Source organism: Solea senegalensis, linkage group LG9, assembly GCF_019176455.1.
Source record: "Solea senegalensis isolate Sse05_10M linkage group LG9, IFAPA_SoseM_1, whole genome shotgun sequence".
Lineage (NCBI taxonomy): Eukaryota > Metazoa > Chordata > Actinopteri > Pleuronectiformes > Soleidae > Solea > Solea senegalensis.
The window spans coordinates 18,186,040-18,209,821 of record NC_058029.1 but is presented as its reverse complement, the minus strand read 5'-3'; the positions used below and the strand labels follow the sequence as shown (position 1 = coordinate 18,209,821).

Sequence of the window (23,782 nt, the reverse complement as noted above, 5' to 3'; positions counted from 1 at the left end):
CACAAGATCACCCAATCCCACAGGCAAGAACACCGCAAAGTAGTCCAAAGACATGTATAAACAAACACACCCACAGCCACCACTGAATCATGTGCTGAACTTATCCATGCCTGAAGAATACGATCACTGTACTGGACGATAAATGAACCTGTAAATGAGCTAAAAAAAAAAAAAATTGAAATTTTCTTTTCTGCAGGCCCTCCATCTGCTCCAGTAAACGTCATTTCCTCGGTCAATGGGACATCGGTGAACTTAGAATGGGATCGCCCTTTGGATACCGGAGGTCGCAGCGACCTGCAGTACAGCATTTTGTGTCAGAAATGCTCCGGGGAAGGAGGGCCCTGCGAGGACTGCACATCCTCTCCGGGAGGCACTGGTGGAGGCAAGGCGGGTGGAGGAGTGAGTATCGGTGCAGGTGGAGGAGCGATGGTGGAGCGTTCAGGCACTGCAGCAGTTCGATTTATACCCCGCCAGTCCGGGCTGACAGAGCCCTGGGTGACAGTCCTCAACCTTGTGGCCCACACCAACTACTCCTTCCGCATCCTGGCTATGAATGCGGTGACGCACCTGAGTAATGAGCCGTCACCGTATGTCTTGGTCAACATCACAACGAACCAGGCAGGTAGGGTTCAGAACAATTACATTTCTTTCGTCTATATTACTTATTGTGTGTCCTTGTCACTTATGGATCACAACCTTTTGTTGCCATTTGCTGTGCAGTCTGCCACACTAACTCACAAACACACGGCAGAATCACACAAGTAGTGTAGAGTAGTAGAGTAGTAGAGTAGTGTGTATTGGGAGAATTGCCGCCTTTTAAAAATAAGTCATCCTTTAGTTTTCCTCTGTTTCTCCTGGATTGTTTATGGTGGCAGTAACTTCAAACATTCCCCTACCGATCAACATTGTCTCTCCTCCAGTGGGGATCCCACAGAATTTCAAGGCTTCCCAAAAATGGATAGCCCAAGTTCTGCTTTCAGTTGGACATGGCGAGGAAACTCTTCAACAAAAGTTTCCCCAGAGACAAATGTACCACTTTCATCATGAAGGAGAAAATGGCTCCACTTGAATCAACACTGTTTTTCAGCCTTTCCCGTTGATGAGAGTTGGAACAAAGGCCGACCAAAAGTGTTACTTTTTGGCTCACCTTACTCTTCATCACAGTGATCCACTGCACATGCTCCCATGTCGGCTGATTTACCTGATCGCCTTTTGTACTATCCTCCCCTTAATCATGTTCAAGACCCAAAGATATTTAAACTTCTACAAACTGAGGGGAACGATCCGCTATTTTCCAGCAGAGAACTGTGGTCTCAGACTCAGAGGTGCTGACAACAACAGAAACATGCAGTTTGCAAGTCGCTGATTGCTGCAGTATGAAATGACTTTAGGAGACAGGACGGGAAAAAAAAAATGTTGAATAGAAAAACCTGTGTTTATGCTGCTGGCAATCCAAAATGGCTCTGATTACATACTATGTACAGTACCTGTTCTCTTCTTGGATTAATCCGACCTTGAATAACTCTTTGGCCTTGTTGATGGCTAACCTGCAGCCACATCATTTTGAATGTGAATCTTTCTCTCTATTTCCTCTCTTTCTCCCTCTTTCTCACTTTCTATCTATTTGCTGTCAGATTACTGAAAGAGAAAAAAAAACAATCTTTAAAATAAATGTGCTGTCTCAAGGACATTTTGTGCTGATAATGAAAAACAATTTGTGGCATATACTGTTTATTTCTATAAGGACTCGATGGAATTACTGCCACTGTCAGCAAATAATACTCATGTCCAACTCTGACACTTCTCTGCTCCATACTGGCTAAATAGTCCCAGCCTCATCTACATTCTCATTCATGATAGTGTTCAGTCTAACTTGTGCTCAACCTTAATTTTAAACTTTTAAACTAAACTTAGCTTATTGCTGCAGCTAGTCAGTTAGTTTGATAAAGAAAAGTTTCCAGCAATTAAAAAAAAACTTGAGAGGGGTGAACACAACCAATAAATCAGTGCTTTTATAGCTTACGTTGATTCAGCAGTTATGGTGTTAGAAGAGCTAACTAATGTGGATTTTGTAGCTTGCCATCAAAGGATATAACACCCGTTGTGATTGACTCTCAGTCTGTGTTTCAAAGGGATCTTGGAGATCAAAACTTGTGAGGTCATTTGGGAGAACGACTTGCAGAAGGTCAACTGTAACCTGAGAACTTAATAGCTGTACTCAGTGCTTCTGTCGACGAACAGGTTGTCTTTTCTGCAAGAATAGATTTCAACTTCAACCATTTTCATGATCTCACAGATGCTGTCTTCTCTACAGATGATAAAAAGTTAGCTTTTTTTAAAAAAAAAAACAAGGTTTAATTACAGTATTTCAAATTCAACCACTTTTTTATAGTTCTCCCTGTTGCTTTGGGACCAATGCAGAATACATTTTATTCAGAATTTCTGATTATGATGGTTAAAAACAATGGTTATTACAGCTGAGGAGAGCTTCATTTGTAAAAGTTATTGATTTACTCAGTAGTGACTAAGTGTTTGCACGTTTAGTTTCCTTTTTTTTTTTTTTTAAATGCACTGACAATTTTGTGCCTAGTGGAAAGGAAACATGACTTGTAACCAGAGGGTTGCTGTCTTTAATACAAGGGAATGAGATATGCAATCATCATTGCTCCCTATTGATTGGGTTGATTGGACACCCTGAATTGACCCAGCCTAGGCGGGGTCACATTCAGCGTACTTCTATTGCCGGTTCAAAGCCTGGATAAAATGGGAGTGTTGGGCATCCGGCATAAAAACATCTCTACCAAATCAAATATGTGGATCACTGAAAAAGCAGGTGCTCTGCCTAGAGAGGGAGACTGAAAGAGAAAAACTAGGGGACATGCAGGCCATTTTTAAATACTGTTTTCATTTTAACAGTTTGTTTAAAGCAGAAATATAGTCCGTCATGACAGAGTCTCTCTAACAATCTCCACATGAATTCAAAACTAACTTTTTGGAAGCTCCTCTGTCCTAAGCCCCAGTATCGGATGAGTAGGCACAAATGTAGAAGCTCCATACATAACGGATGACCTGAGGTAATCTCTCTATGTCTGAAACCAGATAACCAATATTGACACATGGCATATTTTTATAGCAACCAGTCCCTAACTTAAGAGAATCGTTGTCCTATGAATTTTGAAAATCTTCTGTGGCTTACTGAAAGTTAAATATTATATGTGTCAATTATGGACAGAGAATAACATCAGAGCTTGGAATCAAGCCTCTGCATATCTTTACTGTAAGATGTGATAAGTTAGTTTTACTTTAAAAGCATATAATGTTTAGTCTTGAGCACTGTTTAACTATTTGCTGTATAATTTATCCATAAAATGCTTTCAGTTTGTTTTATTTTTATGCCCCCTCATGGCTCACCTGTAATACCCCCACAGTCCACCAGGGGGGCTGTGTTCCACACTCTATGCATTGCACTGTGTGAAAGCTCCTCTTTGAGTACTCTCTCAGATCACTTGATTTACATTCTGCTAAAAGGTTGTAAAAGAACTTATAGCCCAATAAAGCCAAAAACATGTTGGCTATAACTTAAATATGCATTTATTCATTTTAACTGCGGTAATATCTTCACCTTATTTTATCTGTTTATCTTTACCTTGGTATATGTGATCATCATACTTAACTCTCCTGTTTCCTTTGCAGCCCCCTCTGAAGTGTTAGCCATCCGCCAGGAGAACACCAGTCAGAACAGTGTGATTCTGCTGTGGCATGAGCCCGACCAGCCCAACGGAGTAATTCTGGAGTACGACATTAAGTTCTATGAGAAGGTACTCGATGAATTGCTTCGTCTCTCAAACAAAAATTGCTTTAAGCACACCAAGCACTGAAAAAACTTTTTTTTTCTGATAGGATTGTGTCAACATAGTCTGTTTACCTTCTAGAAACAGTTGACATTAAACTACTGGGGCAGCCTAAAACTGTTGTGCATCACTCTTTAAAATATAAATGAATGTCTGTTTCAGATATACAACACATAACTTATTAAATATCGTAGAAATTTAGAAAACAGACGGAGAGAAATGGTTAGTCATATAGAGACGCTGACAGTGTTTTGGTTATTACTCAGAATTTCTTACGATACAAGTTCCAAACTGAAGCTTTAAGAGGGGTCAAAGGTGGGGACATTTTCATCAGAGGTATCAAGCTGGGCCAAAATGTTGTGAATTCAGTGGAGTGGGAGTTGGATGGCCACTGGTGCTGCAGGACCGGCACATATAGTAGAGGCAAACAGCCATTCACTGTATCACGCACACGTACGGTCATCCTCATCGTTGTCATGAATCTGGGTCTTTTCACTGCAAGACACCAGCGCTAACCCCTATTCCGCCATTTGTGGCCCTCCGGATAACTTAATCCAAGAATAAGATCCTACTAGCAGCTGAGCTAATTGAAAGGAAATGGGGGTCGAGAGAGGGAGAGCAAGACAAGATGAGACAGGGTAGATTCCAACTTAGTAGAAGTGACAGAAAGTGTCTGGCAGGTGCATAACCCTTGTGATAAGCTAATTGCTGCAACCATGCATCAATGTGTGTGTGTGTGTGTGTGTGCATGTGTGCAAGATGATAGAGATCAGCTAATTGCACAGGGAGCATTGAGCAAGTGAGCAGTCTCATAGCCATACAAGCAGGCTAGTGCAGGGAGAGCTGAAGGATTAACTCGTCTCTTGCACCGGCATCTTAATCTGGCCTCGCTCGGGGAGCGAGACGCCTGTGGGGGATTTCAAGTGGACAAGTCAGCAATGTGCTTTCTTAGGGTTTTCTGTAGCACTGTGCTCCAACAATGAGTCACAGCAAGTGTCAGCCGCCACTGCAGCAGCAGCAGCACTCGGGCAGAGGTTGATAATGCAGATGAAAAAGAAAAGGCTTTTATTTCTTCACCGAGCACTCCTTCATAATTAAGCTCTTATCTTGTGCAAGGACACATGAATGATTCACTTGTTGTGCTGTCTGGATGCACCTTGTGCCTCCTATTCTAGTTAAACTTATTTTTACTTGCAAACTTTTTAAGTAACTCTCAATTAAAATATGCTGCGGCGAGCAGTGATGACGATGAACTTTACTCTGAATCAAGATGTCGAAAAAAACAAAACAGCACCTCATCACCGCAAAACGTGACCCACCTCCTTTCTTTTTTTCAGTGAAATGAACATAAATTTAACAAAGCCTAGAATGGTGAGCAGATAAAACAATAATGACAGTTTGCATTTGGACTAATGAATGCATGATAAATGAAGAAGTGATGTGAAACCAAAACACGAGACACTTTTCAAAGCACCTGTCACTTTTCCTAATGACAGAAGCAGATAAAAAAAAAATGTGCGAGGCAACCGCTGTCAATTACATATGACTGGCAAATATTTGTTTATGCTAACAATGGACTTATAGGATTTAACAGGTTTTAAGTCACTGCTTCATATTATTATTGTGTTAGTAGTTTGATTGTATAAAGTAATTAAATGAAGAATGATAATAAAAGAGGGAATGATAATAATTAGATGTTGTGTGAGTTTGCCATGTTCTTCTGGAGCTTGGCATACAGAGGATTCAGCAACAAAGAGTCTATGGGACACAACTTTTATAGTTCTTGAAAACGCTGGCAAATCCAGCAAGATCAGGGAAAACATCTCCTAGCATCACATAGCAGTGGACGTATTTAAGAACACATTGTTCACTTACATCACATCCAGCTAATCAGTCCTGTTCTTCGTAACAGTCCTTAAGCTCCCATACGTCCCCATTTTTATTCCACTATACGCCACGTAGAAAGGATGTTTCTGTAAAGAATTGACTGCATTCACTCGTACGCTCCATCGTCGGAAAGTTCCAGGCTGACATTGGTGATTGACAGCTGGAACATGCAGTCTGGAGAAAACTGTCCAATCACAGCAGCAGGTAGAACCCAACAACAATGACAGGAAATATATATATGTACATTCATATAACATTGTAATAAAGTTTAAAATGAACATAACAAAAATGATACAGCATAAAGTAGGATGAGTAATACATCTTGACTTAATAAATATATTTATAAGGCGTATGGATTATCTTTTTATTACTATTGTTATTAGTAGTAGTAGTGCCATTGTTATTATTATTATTATTATTATTATTATTGTTGTTATTATTATCATTATCATTATTATTATTATTGTTTCCCTATGAAGGTCAGTTCAATATTACCTTTGGACCCAAAAAATCAGATAAACATCTTGCTCACACTCTACAGTAGACCCACAACAAGGTTCTTGGTCAGTTCTTGGATCTAATTAAGGAACTATTCATTTCCCAGGTTATTTTGTTAATTTAATATTGCCCTGAACTAATTGTTCCCAGTGGGACTAAAAAAGTAGCTTGGATTGAACGTATCATGAAGTACTGATGAACTACCCTATGACATGTGATTAATAGTTAAATAGTTATTAACATTACTTAATCATTAAATCCTCTTTAGTTTTAAGAACTGACCATAAATAACAACTACTTTTCAAGTCATGTCTGATTTACACACTTCTGATGATGGTCATTCAGTCCAGCTGGCTCTTTCATCCACCAGTTCACAATATAGCATCCTGATTGGTGCGGTCAGCTTGTTTATTCGTATCCATATCTCTTTTTCATCGCGTCTTTTTCTTCCTTTTGAAGTTGTTGATATTATGAAGAGAAAGATTTTAAAATGTACATTTACTGCAAGAAGTGGAGGTGAACAACGCGACATTGATCCAACTCTCAACTAATCAAGAGAGCAAATACAAGAATGTTTTGATTCAACAGTTACAGATACAAGATACAACACCTACATAGAGACAGTGACTGCACATTATTTCAAGATGCGAGGTGAACGCTTCTTTGAAGTAGTAGCACCTTCGCTGCCTAGACACCGTTGACGTTTTTAAAGAGCATTTCATTTTTTTTCTTTTTAATCAGGCTTTTAGTTAGACAAGGGATCTTATTGTTTTACTATTTTTTATTGTGTTTTCCCTGTTTTTGGTTTTAAACAAACCTTTTGTTTTTACCCTGTCAATATTTTATGTATTTGACTTGTATTACCCTGTGAAAAACTTTGTGATTCCATATCTGTGAAAGGTGCTCTATTTATAAATAGACTGTACTTACTTACATACCATTTTGCCACAGAATATAATGATATCTGTGACACAATGTGCAATATAGAGAGGAATGTGTTGATTTTTCTCTTGTCCAATTCTGTTACTCCACACATTTAATAAGCGTTATGTAATAATATATACATAATAAAGTATAAATCAGGCCTTACTATTTGTGTGTCCCTTAATTTAAATCCCACTGAAAGTGTCTTATTGACTATTGGAGATAAGAACAACCAGAGGTTTTGGATATGATATCTTATAGACATGTAAAGTACACTGATGTGTATGGTACAATAATGAATTAAATAATTAAAATTGGCTCCGTTTTTTTACAGTATTACAGTATACTTTCAGTGGTCCAGACCTCTATATTTAACATGCTAATATAGAGTGGTGGAGCTTATTTTTCGTATTTCCTCAAAGCTAATCTTGAAGTATGTCTTGTTTCTCTCACAGGATAATGAAGAGCAGAGTTACTCCACTCTCAAGTCTAAAAATACCAGTGCCCGAGTGTCAGGGCTGAAGCCAGGCACCAAGTACATCTTCCAGGTCCGAGCCAGAACGTCAGCAGGCTGTGGACGATTCAGCCAGAATGTGGAGATTCAGACCGGGAAAGCAGGTGTGTGTGTGTGTGTGTGTGTGTGTATATCTGTAAAAGACAAAGAAACAAGACTCATTGTTGCTTAAATCCTGCCTGTCTTTGGCAGTTGTACACTGTTTTGCAGCATGGAGAATAAAAAAAAAGAAGTAAGGAAATAATGTGTTCTGTTAAAAGACAAAGAAAGCTTCTCAAAGCCAGACAAGACTGAACAGCATGGTGCAGGTCTAAAGGGCTTCGCACCACTGAGCTTGATAAGCGCCTCAGTTCATCCCTCTTTTGCACTGATCTGTACATTGTTAGAGGGTCAGCGGAACCGCATCCAATTTGCGCTTCAAGACTTTTCACCAGAGTCATGAGAAAAAAAACAACATGTTTTAACATGGTTTTAACCAGTGGGAATGTATTTAATTGGCAATTGAATCTACAATGCACGTGGGTTTTTATTAGCTTCAGCTCCAATCAGCGTTAGTGGGAACACATGACCCAGGTGAAAACACTAAATTCTCCTTCATCTGCTTCATTTTTCACAGCAATGCAAATTCAGGCACGATTAACCCCGACTCTCTTCCTCTTGATTATGATTTTTGTTCACGTTCGGGAAATACGACGATCGCACGCATCCCCAGCAGTCTGGTATTCCTTTGCAAACGGCACTGCAGGTTCTTGGTACTGGGTATTGTCCTCGTCTATGAACACATTTCTGAGCAGTTAATGTCTGTGTGATCGCAGAATTAGAATTGGATATTCAGGGAAAGGAAAAACATGTTTTGTTTATGTTTGTGATTTTTGTTCAGGAGGTTGTGTTGTTGTTGTTTTTTTACCAGTCAGTAGTGACTGATGTATCCATGCTGTCAGCATCCTTTTTTTTCAGCTGTGTCAGTGCGTTTGCAGTGGTTTCTGGCTCTGGCACAGCAGGATGAAGAAGGTATTTGTGGAATTTGGTAGTATATCTGCGGGAAAAAAAAGAGGCAGTGCACAAAAAACTGCAGGCATCAACACCTTCGTTTCGGGGTGAAGAAAAGCGAACATTGAAAACCTCATATTTTGCCTTATACATGAGAGCCTATTGATGCAGGAGCAGTAGTGTGTCCATAATATTATAAACAATTTCAGTCGTTAATAAAACAGTCAATGACGCCCATTTGGCATCACTTAGAATCCCAAAATAATGCAGTCCTGATTTGACCTTGTTGTTCTCCCCTGCTCCTCCACAGTCGCACAAGTTTTCTCTACTGTACTTTGTTAAGTTATGTGTTTTTATCTGTATTTTATTTCAGTGATTCTTGTAGAGGCTGCGAAACTTAAAGATGCCATCCAGTGGAATATAAGTATTTTAACATAGTGAACATTGTCCATATGTTAAAGGTTTTGTTTTTCCACACATAATACAAAGTGAAAATGAGGCAAACCCCAAAGTCGAGGTGGAAATACATAGTCATGAAGGTTGTGTATTTCCACCTCGGGTTTGCAGTGAACCAATAGAAGATTGAGGTAACATTTTATAACTTACTTAGGCCTACATTAGAAACAATTCCATCCCATTACAGGGTTGTGGTTTTCCATTTTGAAATGTGGACTTCAACAGCACCACTGTTACATAAGTACCTCTACAGCAATGTAATAAACAATTGCAGTTTAATTCCTGACTGATGACATTGTTATGCATCAACAAGCACATTCAGTTTTTCTTCAGAAAATGTCTCTTATCTTTTCATTGCCACCAAAACAACAACAACAACAACAACAACAACAACAACAACAACAACAACAACAACAACAAAAACCCAATGCAGTTCAATATTCATTATCATTGGCAACACTGCTGTCAGGAGTCGGTTCAAGAGGTCATAGCAGTATGAAATGTGCAAATCTGTACACTTAAAATAGAAAGTATGTGTGTACATGTTGTACAGTGCAAAGTAAAATAAAAGATTCAGAACGACATAATGAAAGGTCATATGGCTGTGGAGAAGGCCGCATCAGAGTGAGAGGAGAGGAGGAGCAGACAAATCAGACTGTGAAAGAATTTCAGCTTCAGATGAATTCACCTGATTGCTGTAACTCAGTGTACCCTGCAATGTACTGGGTTACAGTAATCCGTTAGCTTCAATGACAAGTACAAGATCACATTATCAGGGACATCCCCAGCACATTGACCATAGCAGGGACTGAAAACGCTGGACCTAAAAGGGATAAAAGTATTTTGTGTTGTTGCTGTTATGATTTCTATTTGTTGTACAGTACTCTTACATTTTCATGTAATTAGAACAGCCAACTTAAAGATGGGGGCTTAATTACCTCAATCACTGAGGACAGATGACAACACTGGCACGGAATGTTTCCCACTCAAGTTGGGACAGACTCACTTTTCAAAATACAAACAGGAGGTAATTAGAAAATGCTGAGCTCCTTTAATGAAGCTCCAAATTCATGTTTACATTGTTTATCCAGGGCCTCTCTACCTGCCTCATGTGTGTCTCTAAGTGTAAACTGTTTGCAGTCATTCAGCTGACACATGTTTGTGTGTGTGTGTGTGTGTGTGTGTTTTTCCAGCTCCTCTGCGCTACAACACCATGACCATCATATGGATTTGCATGGCCCTGGTGTCCGGCCTGGTCGCTTTTCTGGCCATCATCATCTGCAGGAAACGGCAAGGCTACACTTTACCACACTACCCATCGCTGCTGTGTGTGGAACACTTTTCTTACACTACTCTACTATGCCTCTCCTTGTGTAATGTTGTTGTAACCCCACCCCCACCCCCACCCCCCGTGCTTGTGCCATATGTTGTTTTTGCTGCCAGTGAAATGAGAGTAAGGTTGTTACATCCTAGCATGTTACTTTACTTCTGTGCCACTTACTGTGCTAAAATAAGTGCATGGTTTTCTATTAGTAATACAGGCGACGTGTGGAGGGGGAGTAATACCTTATCTGCGTCTCAGTGTTCTGCAAGGCTAATTTTCTAACTTGTAATGTCCACCTCATCATGGCTTTAGCGACGCTGATTCATGTTCAGTAACTTTCAAACCAAACCATTTATCTCTCCCTCCCTTTGGTGTCCTCATCTTACATCTCTGTAATGTAGAACTGTAAAGAATGGTTCATTTTGCATTTAATGAATTTACATTTCAATCTCAGTTAGGTTTTGAATAAGTTATTGCGACTACAATGTCCAGAAGACATAAGACCAATGCAAGGGGAGATAATACAGACTACTGTTTCAGTGTAAATGTTAAAATGTTTATTTTTAGGGAATTCACTGAAATGGAACTAGTAAGAAAATACCATAAATCCCTTGTGACAGAAACCATAGAGACAGTTTTACTGAGTACACAGTAGGTGAAGGATGAGGGGTAATGGATACTTCACCACACGGCTGATGAATTAGAGTCTGTGCTCTCTAAAAGAGATTTTAGTTCCCTTAAACTAAAAAAAAACTTCCCTTAAAATAGGGTCTGCTATTTGAAATGAGAAGAAAAAGGCAGATTGAAGGCTCAGACAAAGAGTCACTGGCGTTCACAAGAAACTAAAGCACAGAGCTGTTGTTTTCTTATTTAGAGAGGAAAGTGTCCAGTTTGGGCACTTTAGACCTGCGTCTTTGCTTTTTGTAGATGATGTAGTTCTGATTGCTGGATTAAATGGTGACGCAGAAGGATGTACTGCGGTGATGTGCAGTTGAGTGTGAGGTGGTGTGGGATGAGAGTTAGTCAGCACCTTCAAGTCCAAGGCAATGGTTTTTTATCTTGAAAACAGTGGATTGCTTCCTGCTGCCCCAAGTGAAGGAGTTCAATTATCTCAGGTTCAAGATGAGGGAGGAGTGTGAGATTGATAGGCAGATTGGTGCGGCAGTCAGCAGTAATGTGGACATTGCACTGGAGCAAAGCAAAGCTCTCAATTGTTCAGTCAATGTAGGTTTCAACCCCAGGAGTTTTGGGGTGTTGGTTCAGGTTTTGAGTCAGGATTTCTCCTTAGGAGACCCAGTGCCATGGAGGGAATCTCTTGGAAATGCTAGAAAGTATAGTAAGGCAGAGGTATGTTACTTACACAACACGCAGCAGAGAGCATAGACAATGACATCATTTATTCATGACTTCATTACTCACAACAACTTCTTTGTTCCACTACAAGACCTAAACACTGAAATAGACAGAACTCATGCTGTGTGTTGGAAGTTCACAGTGCTATTGTTTTTCAAGTAATCAGAACAAGCTTATGTGTGTGAAGCTACTTTTTCTGTAGTTGAACTTGTTCCACACCTTTAACAAAGGTGTCTTGCCAGAGTAGTTCGGCAACTTCCTTGATTCACTTTGTTGGATCTTTATTGGAAGGAGAAACAGTTCTGTGCTTGTGTTTCTGCTGTGTGATTGGTTTACTCACATTGCCAGCGCATCTGCATAAAGTCGAGCTGTACACAACCACCGTAGCGCCACAGGGCTTCATTCACAATGAGTAGCAGCCTGTCTCAATTCTGGCCAGTTAAGTCCTCTCCCCTTCCTCTAATGAGGTGTGTTTACTGTGACTTCTTAACATGAATATTGATTTTTATTGCTTTTACTTTGAAAACCTACTATTAAATGGTAATGGCAGTATTAAAACGCTAATGACCAAATAAACTTAATGGGTATACAATGCATAAGAAGATGTTCTTTCTTACCTTGAGCGGTAGACCACAGCTGTGTCTTAATTCAGGGACTGCCCCCATAGGACGTGTAGATCATAGAGGCTGAACTGAAATAATGGCTGGTTTATTTTTCTGTCTTGTTACTGTTGTTGCCTCGCGATGTAGCAGATCACCTTATGGCCCATAACAGTAACATAACATGTAAACACAAAACTATTACATCTCATAAGGCTCCTTCTTTTTAATGTGACCATGAATTGTTTTCCGCTGAGTGTTTCTACTTGACACTCATGTTTATCTTCACATGCTCGGTTGCTGTGTTGTCTCATGTGTTGATGTTGTTGAGGGACCTTCACAATGGAGCAGCCAAGTCAGTGTAATGCAATCAGCCTTCAAATGTGAACTCCCCCTGAATTGAGACACAGCTTCTATGTCTGTAGTGATCATTTGAGTGTTGCTGACCCTTTTAAAGATCCCCCTTTGCAGCCAGTGGAAAACCAAATAACGGACTAACAGATGTTGAAATTAATATTCCATTATGAAGAAGTATTGATTAATGAGTTATAAACGGTGGTGACAGTTTGATAGTACAAACGTCTATTGTCCTGTATTCATGCCGCTGTATGTTTATGTGTGTGCATGTGTCTGTTTGGATGACTGGCATTGTGTGTGTGTGTGTGTGTGTGGTTTGTACAGACACTGTGGCTACAGCAAAGCTTTCCAGGACTCTGACGAGGAGAAGATGCATTATCAGAATGGTCATGGTATGTTTAACCCATTCCTCAATTACTACCAGTAATAGATTAGATCTTATTAAAGTTCATCCTCAGAGCAAACAATCTTCATCACACTGAGTGATTGCGGGAGCACACAGGCCTAATGCCCTGTTCATTGTCTCCCCGCTTGTCCTCTTTCTTTCTCTGTCTGCTCTTTTTCTCCGAGCCATCGCTCTCCTTTCATCAACTTTCCCTCCACACACCAGTGGCAGGGGCCTTAGATGTGATGTTGCTCTCTTCCGCTGATATGTGACCAAATGGTAATGTTGTTTATCTTAGTGTCATTCCCTGATGCAAGGTTCTATATCGACCCACACACATACGAGGACCCCTGCCAGGCGGTGCACGAGTTTGCCCGAGAAATTGAAGCTTCCAGGATCAAAATAGAGAAAATCATTGGTTCAGGTAAAACCACACGCACCCTGCGCGCACACACACAGACACACACAGTAAAAGAGAGAAAATAAGAATTATCGGCTGAGCTAACTTAAAATCATTGGCTGGTGTCAAGGCTGTGATGTGCAGCAGAGAGGAGGATGGCAGAGTGGAATCAGAGCGTTGTGTGGTGCTGTCACTCAAAGCTCCTCCAACTGGCAGGGAATACTAACACTGTGTCAGGCCCACAATGCACTGTTGCTACAGACATAATGACAAGAATGAAGTACAAAGCTGAGGGAAGCAAATAACAGCAAGCACAATTACATTTCTTCCAAGCTTAAGATAAGCGTTAATGGGAAATAATGGATGGCTGATTAGCTGACTTCCGAGTTTGCACATGTAGTGGACACACAGCCTTGAAGTGGATTTGTTTCCTCTTATCTAACCAAGTAAAATATCTGAACTCATATTCTCATCGCAGCTGTGTCTTTAGAGGGGGGCGCAGGTGCAGCAAAGCAAACAATATGTTTTGTACTGGACAATATGTACAAAATGTTTAAAGATGAATGTACAGTAATTTGCTGAATTGGCCTGCTGTTTGTGTTCAGGAGAATTTGGGGAGGTGTGTTATGGCCGAATGAGGCTCCCAGGGAAAAGAGACATTCCAGTGGCCCTGAAGACTCTGAAGGCGGGATACACGGAGAAGCAGAAAAGGGACTTCCTGGCTGAGGCATCCATCATGGCTCAGTTTGATCACCCCAACGTCATCCGCCTGGAAGGAGTGGTAACCCAGAGTATGTCACCTCTATGTGAATGTCTTTGTGAATAGAATCAAATAGAATAGAGCTTTTATTCCGAGTGTAGACGTGTCGTGCTACAGACGGCTTTTTTTCCCCCAATATTGCCCTTTTTATCAAGCACTTACAACACCAATCTTCCCACTTTTTAATCTTTTCCCCTTCCCTTTCATTTTAGTTACAGTTCAACGTCAATGCCATCTTGGCAGAATAAAGATTATTGAGCTCTGTAATGGCAGTCACATGCTGAGGGAACTTTCCATTATGGAGAGGTTTTACAGTGATCTGAAAGCAGCGGGTATCGGTTTCATCATGAGCCAGTTTGCACTGTGTCAAGCTACAGTTCCATGTAGATGATCCATGTTTATTATTATTATTATTATTATTTATTATTATTTTAACAGTTTCTGGTGTCAGTTTAACCAGAAACAATTTTATATGTTATATCTCAACTACTGCAACCTTCATTCTCTTTTTAAAAAGTCTGACTAATGTAATGTCTGTTTGACTGTATGACCGTAGGGGTGGATGTGTCTGGTGTGCGACCACCATGAAGCCATGCTGGAAGGACTTAAAACTCAAATGTATTTATGGATCATACTAGGATTTAGTATTTAGAGTTTGTTGCAGTGTGATGAGCCAGGCACTTATCTCTTTAGTGTATTTACCTTTGTCAATGAGGTTATGGCATTTGTTGTCTGTTTGCGAGCAGCATAACTAAAAAAAAATAAGGACAGGTTTTGATGACTTTTCCTGGGGATGTACCAGCAGTCATTACATTTGGTTGTGATATGGATCACCATATTGACAATGTGGGAAACTGAGTAGTGGTGGTGGTTTTGTCCTCTATGAGTGCATCTTTCAATCATTGCACCTAGAATGCTGTATAATTTAAAAAAAATAGCAGTGAAGACACAGATGGCTGCATCACTCCTGCTGCTATACATGGGGTTCATACGTAGCTTCTGGTTTTTTTAATGTCTGCTCACATATAAATGCCAGCACTCTGTGGTTTGAAGCATTGCATCTGCCACTTCTGCAAATATTTCACCATAAATGAATGGATACATAGAACTGAATTGCCAGGGCGCTTTTACTTTGACAGAAAGAATCATATAAAGATTAAAAATGTGGTGAGAGATAATTATGAACGTCTATTTTGCTGACATGCTGCTTACATGTCTTAGTTGAGCTTATAAATAAACCCTGTCAACAGGAATATTTGTAATAAACTTCACAACAATCCACCTTTACTAGGTGTCAAGCTATTAGAGGAGCAATGACATATCATCTCCATTTGTCTAATACTTTTTTAATCTAATTTCTTCTAGGTAATTGTCCCCAAGACAGGCCTACGGATTAACAAGGGAATTGATTTATTTGTAGATCAATAACTAAACAGAACGTTCTTCTTTTACACATAAGTGAGGGACGCACAGAGTAGATTGGTGTCAATTGCACATGTACATGATTAAATGTTTATTGCAATGCCTGTTGCTGTTTATTATTCAGGCAAACCAGTGATGATCATCACCGAGTACATGGAGAATGGCTCGCTGGACTCCTTCCTAAGGGTTAGTACCGATACATTCACCTGAACAGTAGGTTCTGGTCTCCTCAGCAGTCTTTGGTTCAGATGGTCCGTATGGACATTAAAGTGTGTCTTTAATTTATGTGAGAATGTAAAAATCTCCAGACCAATCTGTCCATATACGGGCCATTGACACGCATCGGTTCCTGTGTAATAAAGGATTGTTACATGGAGAGAATTATCAGCCACCGGTGGTTGAGTGCGTAACGTGACAGTTTCCTAAAATTAACTATACCGTAGTTTGATGTGACATAATGTCACACAGCCAAAGTACCTGCTTATATGAAAATATTACAGATTATAACTTAAAAGTGAGTCCCTGTCATGTTTTATTCTCTTATCTTTTCTCTATTGACTATCTCAATTAAAATCTTATCTATTGTCATTCTCTTCATCTCTTTTGCAGCAATACTGTCACTTTTTCTTTTTTTTTGATTTGCTGCTGAAAATCTCTCCCACCGCCTCCCCATGTCTGAATTTTCTTTGTCTTTTCTTTCCGCCCTTCCCTTTAGAGACACGATGGCCAGTTTACCATCATCCAGCTGGTTGGGTTGCTGCGTGGCATCGCAGCAGGTATGACCTACCTGTCTGACCTGGGCTACATCCACAGAGACCTTGCTGCCCGCAACATTCTGGTCAACAGCAACCTGGTGTGTAAAGTTTCGGACTTCGGCCTTTCCCGAGTGCTGGAGGACGACCCCGATGCTGCATACACCACCAGTGTGAGTTTTCACATTGAGGCAAGCATTGATGCAGTGACACACACACATCCATGCACACTTCTTTAAGAGCTATGGCCACTTTTAGTGGGTAGAAATGACTTGCAATAAAAAATATAAGTCAAGTCAACTTTATTTCGAGAGCACATTTCAAAAACAACCAAGGTTGACCGGAGTGCTTTACAGATTTAAAGGCACAGCAACATAAAACATACTGTAATAAAATAGTAAAATGGTAAAAAATACATCCGGGTTGACTACTCTTTTCCTGAAGTGAAGGCCAAGGAGAAGAGGTTGGTCTTTAAAAGCGATTTAAAACGTCCAATGGTGGAGGCAGATTTAATTTCCATGGGTAACTCGTTCCAAAGTTTAAAAGGCAGCTACAGAAAAGGCCTGATCGCCCCAGGTTTTTAGTCATGATTTTGGCACCTCTAAAAGCAGCCTCTTAAAAGACCTCAGAGCTTGGGATGGAGCGTGAAGAAGAAGAAGTTCAGAGAGGTAAGATGGTGCCAAACCATTAAGAGCTTTAAAAAAACAACAATTACATTTTAAAATCAATCCGATCACGGACAGGAAGCCAGTGGAGAGAGCACAACACAAAGCATAAAATCACGTAGGAGGTATATACAGAAGACCTATATAGTATAAGCTGTTTTTCCACTTCAAAGGCTGCCTCCTTCAAAGCATGTAGTCTCTGTGACTGATGAAGGCAGGTCACCTTCATTGTTTATAGACCACGGATGCTGAAGTGAAATGAGACAGTTTGGGCTACTGGCAATTTCCTGAAAAGCTGCCTCTGTACACAGTGCAAATCAATAACAGTATATAATGTAACACATGAATATTTTTAATTTCTACATAATGTATCACGGCATCTGTACCATTCACTGTTTCACACCTGGTAGTTAAAAATGTGTCCATCTGACATTGTTGTCCACCATTACATCTTAAACTCCAAACATCCATCTCTGCATACACTGAATCCTTAGATCATTGGGGCTGTTGGAGATATAAAGCCCCTGACTTAGATTGTAAGTCGATTCTACTTGAGGTTCAGTTCCTCCTTCACAACATTCATGATCCTTCTCTGTGGTTTTTCATGGGTGCCTCTTTGCGTTTTCAATCATACTCCAACCTGTGTGCAGTTGTCTCGCTTTTATTAATGCAATGATGGTGTTGCCATCACGTCTGTTCCGCAGCGTGTGAATGTTTCCAGGTGACACAAAACGTAAACACTGCTACTCTGAGAAAGACAGAGAGAGTTGTGTCGAGCTGATAGGCTTAATCAGCATTGTTTGAACTCATCGGACAATAGTCTAGCACTTTATCCTCCATTTGGCCTCTGACGCAGGGTGAAGGGCGGGGTAAAACCTGGACAGGTCGCCAGTCCATCACAACATGGAGACGAACAACCATTCACATCGCTTTATGTTTTTGGACTGTGGAAGGGAACTGGAGTACCTGGAGAACGCCCATGCACACACAGAGAGAACATGTAAACTGTGAACTTGAGTCTATTTGCTGCAAGGCATCAGACTTGTATATTTATTTATGTTTAGCGCTAACACGCTACAGCTTTAAATGCATTTTATATTAACATTATTTAAGCAGCCAGTTCTGAGGAGAGTTAGTAAAGAAAAGGAAGAACCCAAACTTAAAAGAATACACAAATACAATTGTACAACAGTGATATACATGCTCTGTACAGTGTGAGCAGTGTAAAATCCTCTGTGTAAGTGCTGAGTGTTAAAGAGGAGGCTGATATAAAAGCTGCAGCTTGATGGAGACAGATATATTAGGCCTTAACTAAAACAGGCAGATGCTGCCGCCTCCAGTGTGATGCTATCAGTCCACAGTACACTGATGGAAAGTGGCATTTGACAAATTTGTTTGTTACACTCTGTTAAAGCACAGCAATCAGATTAGAGAACCCCGCCACAAAGTGCAGCATCGCTCAGTGACAATGTGAAGGGGATCAGAGCTGTAGATTGGGATATCACAGACGCCGCGGTGTCGTTACAGTACATCTCAAATGAATGGTTAATAACAGCTGAAGACTCACAAGACTCACATGGCTGCCTGCACATTTGAATAAACCAAATAATGCTGCTTATTGCGTGGGATCAGAGTGGCAGCAAAGTCACTTTGAAGAATCTACCAGCTGTTACAAACAATGTTAAACAATTAAGGCTAGTGAATTCCAGTGGCCTGTGTTTGCTGGATTTATCGTTGCGCGGGACAGAGCAGGTACGCATTGTAAGTGTAACCTTCAGATGTTTAAAATTACCCACAGGGAGTGTGTGTTTGTTTTGGAAGTGATGTATCCATTTGTCAACCTAATTAAGTGTCAGTTTTATGTCAAAATAGTCTAAGTGGTTCACATACTTGCTAACATTTGCAAGTCTATTCTTGTCCCGACTGCTTGTCCACACTGGCTTCCTTCAGTCTTTAATGCAGCATTTAACTTTCTGCTTTGGTGGACATGTACACAGCAGTGCAGAGTAACTAAGTACATCAGGTAAAGTACAGTACCTTTGTACAAATTGTGTATTAAATTCTGAAGTCAATAAATGCTACATAGCGTATATGTTAAAAACATATGAATAACTGGTGCAACAATACAGCAACAACAATACAGTTCTTTATTCAAATTAGAGCAATTGTGGGACTGGCTCCACTCCACCCCCTCTGTATATACAGATAATGGATGGATGGACATTCGTACAGTGACACTGCTCAACAGAATATAAAGCAGTTTAAATACTATTTACATAATAAAACAATAATTACATAATTTACCTAATGACACAATATTGCGGGCCACACGTTGAGGTAGTGGTTAGCACTCTCGCCTTACAGCGAGAAGACCTGGGTTCGAGCCCCGGTTGGAACAAGGGCCTTTCTGCATGGAGTTTGCATGTTCTCCTCGTGTGTGCGTGGGTTCTCTCCGGGTTCTCCGGCTTCCTCCCACAGTCCAAAAACATGCAATGTGGGGATTAGGTGAATTGGACACTCTAAATTGACCGTAGGAGTGAGTGTGAGAGTGAATGGTTGTTTGTCTCTATCTGTGTGTGGCCCTGCGATGGACTGGCGAACTGTCCAGGGTGTACCCCGCCTATCGCCCGATGTAGCTGAGATTGGCACAGCACCCCCTGTGACCCTCCGGTGGAGGATAAAGCGGTTAGATGATGACTGACTGACTTTCAGTCTTCACAGTTCGACTGTGACATAACAAAAGGGAAAAATACGGAATATAGTGAGGAAAAAGTGTCACCTCACTGTGTAGCAGGATGTCTAATGCATGCTGGTTGAACTTCTTTATGTTCCTTGAAGGGTGGGAAGATCCCAATCCGCTGGACGGCCCCAGAAGCCATTACCTACAGGAAGTTCTCCTCTTCCAGTGACGTATGGAGCTACGGTGTGGTCATGTGGGAGGTGATGTCCTACGGGGAGCGACCGTACTGGAACCTCACCAACAGAGACGTGAGCACTGTTTGTCGTCCGTAGCCAAACTCCAGTTTGCTTTGCTGGTCGGCCACACATCCATGTCTCTTTCATGTTTCTGCACCATGCAGGTGATCAAATCTGTGGAGGAGGGCTATAGGCTGCCTGCACCTATGGGCTGCCCTGGTGCTCTACACACACTCATGCTGGATTGCTGGCAGAAGGATCGCAACGAGAGGCCGCGCTTTTGCCAGATAGTCACTGTTCTCGACAAGCTAATCCGCAACCCAGAAAACCTGAAGTCCATGGAAACGCTCTGCAGGTGGGTGGGCTCGCTGAATGGATCCATATTTGCAGTGACGCTACATGGGTGCGTGGTGTTGCACGCTGAGGAGTCTTTTGATTTGATTGAGCCAGACAGTTCGCCAGCATTTAGTCAAATATTGGTTCATGTGATTAGTGGATTAAGCTGCAAATCAAAGCAAGACTCTGCCTATGAGGGGCTGAGAAGATGGACCTGGACAATTATCTAAAACTATCCCAGTGTAGGAGACGAAGCAAATCTAGTCTCATCCCACTGCTATGAAATGTGAGCACCGTGGGATACAGTTGCTGAATAAAGTTTCCCTCAAACTTTTGTGGCAGAAGAAGCCAAGTCGGCGTGTTTATTTTCCAATCAGCTCATCTCTCATACAGTAGATGTCTGGTGTATTAAGTAAAAGCCTTGGTGTAGTATTGACTTTCATCTGTGGTGAATGTAGGAGCAGGACGACTCTAGGACTGAGGTTGGACTAGTGTAAATTGCTCAGGTCAGAGCCCTGGTCGTATGGAGTCAGTGGTGCGTAGCGATGTGCTTCTGTGAGGTGAGGGAGACCTGGAGTAAGAGGGAGAGGCCATGGAGAAGGAGCAGTGTTAAGGATTTCTCCCTTTATTAATCTACTCAAAGCAGCCATCCTACAACCTCAGCCGCCACCTTTTTTCCATCATTTTAACTGCTATTGATTTTCTGCCTCCCTTACTAGTGCATTTCAAAGCCGCCTTTCCCTCAGTTACTCTCCATCTTGCTCACATTTTAACTCTTTTCTTGTTCTCGGACTGCCTCCAACTTTTCTCCTTGTCTTCTCGTTCATCTTCTTCCTTCTCTCTATCTATCTTTCTATCGTCATCTCTCCCTCTCTGCCTCTCTCTTTGCCGCAGTTTAAAGAGTCCTCCGCTGATGGAGAGAGCCATCCCTGACTTCAGTAGCTGTAACTCAGTAGACGAGTGGCTGGACACCATTAAGATGAGCCGCTACAAGGATCACTTTGCTGCAGGGGGTTACCACACTCTGGGACACGTCATAAGCATGAACCAAGGGTGAGGACCGACTGTGATAGAGAGCGATAACAGCTCGGAGGTGACAGTGAGCTGTTAACGGTGCAGAGGTTAACTACTGGGCTCTATAGCGTCTTAACAAGCCCCCCCTAAGGGCTTTAACAGTTTGACTGACAAACATGAGTGAATCCTGGTTTTGCCATGCTTGTAAACCGCCTTTTCCTCCAGATCCAATAAAAAAAAATTCAGCGAATGCAGATTGTTTCTAGTTTAATGATCTGATCAGTGTCAAAGTAGCCCATGAGGGACGAGTTGGATTTTGTCTCTGGTGTTGAGATTTAAGGAGCTCAGGAACCAAAATACACACACACACACACACACAGGACAAGGCTTTTAGGAACAGAAACACCGGGGTTCAGGAGCATCGATAAACTCTAGGGAAGACAACAGAAGCCTGATTAACGGGGACAAAACACTTCAGGGTGGTGCTTTACATCACAAAAGCAGAAAAAATTAGACAAAGACAGGTAGAACCTCTGGCAGAGACACAGGGTACGAGATACCACAACAAAACAGGGAATAATAAGAGTCCAAATGAATGGCCAAATAACTCAGAGGGGAAGATCGTAACACCTGGAGCAACTAGAGGGCTTTTAATTTGAAATATCTACAGAAGTAGGTTTTGTTGCCCCACAGCCTCCTCTCTCTCTCTCTCCTCTTATTTCCTGTCTGTTTCTGCATAGTTATTTGGATCAGTAGTAAATGAAGTGTTTGGAGTACGAACACAACACTAACGTAATACATCATCAGTGGATGTCAGCTGAATAAACACTGTTGCGTTCTGCAATTTTTTTGCATTCACACATGTATTCACACAGTTGTGTCCCAGAAGACCCCCCAAATGTGAACATGTCTGAAACTGATCTGTGAATAACTGACTTTCACACGAGCACACAGTTTTTTGCATGAGAGATAAAAGACACATCAGTGAAGTTAAAAGACTGTGTTTCCATCATTATAGAATTAATGCTGCACATTAAAGCGTCACATAAGTTAATTTGGTCAAATATGCTTTGAAAGTATATTATATTTTTTTACAGTCAATGCGAATTATTTGTTTAACTCCAATGCTTGATGTTAAGTCTTAAGGTTTTTATTTAAGGGTAAAACCACACACTGAGACTTTTCTGCGTTTGCTGTGCAGGGACATCCAGAGGCTCGGTGTGACGCTGATGGGCCACCAGAAGAAGATCATGACCAGCGTCCAGCTGATGAGGGTGCAGGTCCTCAACAAGAGCGTGCCGTCTGTGCACGTATAACTCCGACCTCTGAGGTGTTCTTCCTCAAATCTAGAAAGCCAGGCTTCTATTTAAGTCTAGCAGGACTCCATGGGAAACAAAATGATTGGATAAAAGGGAAAAGAAGATGTTCGGGAACTTTACAAGACTATTTATCCTCAAGAGATTAAGGAACGCAACAAGAAAAGGATTAAAGTATGGAGCAAGTAAACATGACTTCTTAAGGACATGGGTGACATTTTTTTTTCCCCTTATCTGATTACATTTTCTGAATTTAAATGTCTTGTTTATAAAAGGAAAGACTGCCTTAATTATCACAGGTTATTTTAAAATGTTTGCCTACAAGATAATTTATCAATCGTGAATTTATGAGAGTAATATGATTTTCGGAAACTGGGCAACTGCGAGAGAATATGATGGTGTGACGTACAGGGTGATAGGATGGGTGTACTGACAACACTTTGCCACCTCTCCTGTCGTGACAGCTTGAGGAGAGGGAGACTCAGAATTAAGCTCGAGTCAAACATCAAAAGAAAAAAAAGGAGAAAAGAGAGATAGGGCTCACCCGGTTAACCCGACCGTTTCTGCTGTGGAGAAGACCTATATCACCACAGGCTATTAATACCATCAACAGGCACATTTCTCCAAGGTCCAGCCTTGATGAATGACCCCAGGAGAGCCCTGGAACCCTCTGCCCCGTCTGCGGCTGCACGGCGCTCAACTGCTGTACCAGGAAAAAATGTATATAATTCAGTTACAGTGCACTTTATTCTACAATCTCTCTTTGTTGTGGCGGCTTTGCAGTTGTGTCACAAACTAGAACGAAAATTAGATGTTGGAAAAAAAAAAACATCATATCAAACAAATTCCTACAAATTGGGGAAAAAAAAGAGGAAAAAGAGATGAATGAAATTCAGTTGTGTTGTAAGTAACTCGGTCCATACCAATGTCCTTCACTGTAACAGTGACCTAAAAGGAAAATGTATTTGAATTAGATGTGTTTAGATATGCATACGAAAATCATTTGGGCCGTTTCAAACATTATCATAAAAAATGTATCTGGTGCATTTGTACACTTGTGTTC

General features: G+C 41.0%; 1 protein-coding gene across 5 annotated transcripts in view; it reads left to right on the top strand.

Moving 5' to 3' along the window:
• The window catches only part of epha8 (eph receptor A8), a 92,731-nt gene extending 69,157 nt beyond the window's left edge, over positions 1-23,574 (top strand). Inside the window, exons 8-20 of one of the 5 annotated variants that reach the window (XM_044034343.1) lie at positions 197-622; positions 3,694-3,818; positions 7,616-7,778; positions 10,314-10,410; positions 13,078-13,145; positions 13,437-13,562; positions 14,144-14,329; positions 15,845-15,906; positions 16,436-16,645; positions 19,976-20,125; positions 20,218-20,408; positions 21,284-21,442; positions 22,605-23,574. In XM_044034343.1, coding sequence (XP_043890278.1) covers positions 197-622; positions 3,694-3,818; positions 7,616-7,778; positions 10,314-10,410; positions 13,078-13,145; positions 13,437-13,562; positions 14,144-14,329; positions 15,845-15,906; positions 16,436-16,645; positions 19,976-20,125; positions 20,218-20,408; positions 21,284-21,442; positions 22,605-22,719 — 2,078 coding nt within the window. In that variant the 3' untranslated portion in view covers positions 22,720-23,574. Of the gene's footprint in view, positions 1-196; positions 623-3,693; positions 3,819-7,615; positions 7,779-10,313; positions 10,447-13,077; positions 13,146-13,436; positions 13,563-14,143; positions 14,330-15,844; positions 15,907-16,435; positions 16,664-19,975; positions 20,126-20,217; positions 20,409-21,283; positions 21,443-22,604 lie in introns of all 5 variants that reach the window. The other 4 variants (XM_044034340.1, XM_044034339.1, XM_044034338.1 and 1 more) reach the window with 4 other exon arrangements.
• Positions 23,575-23,782: the final 208 nt, after the last annotated feature.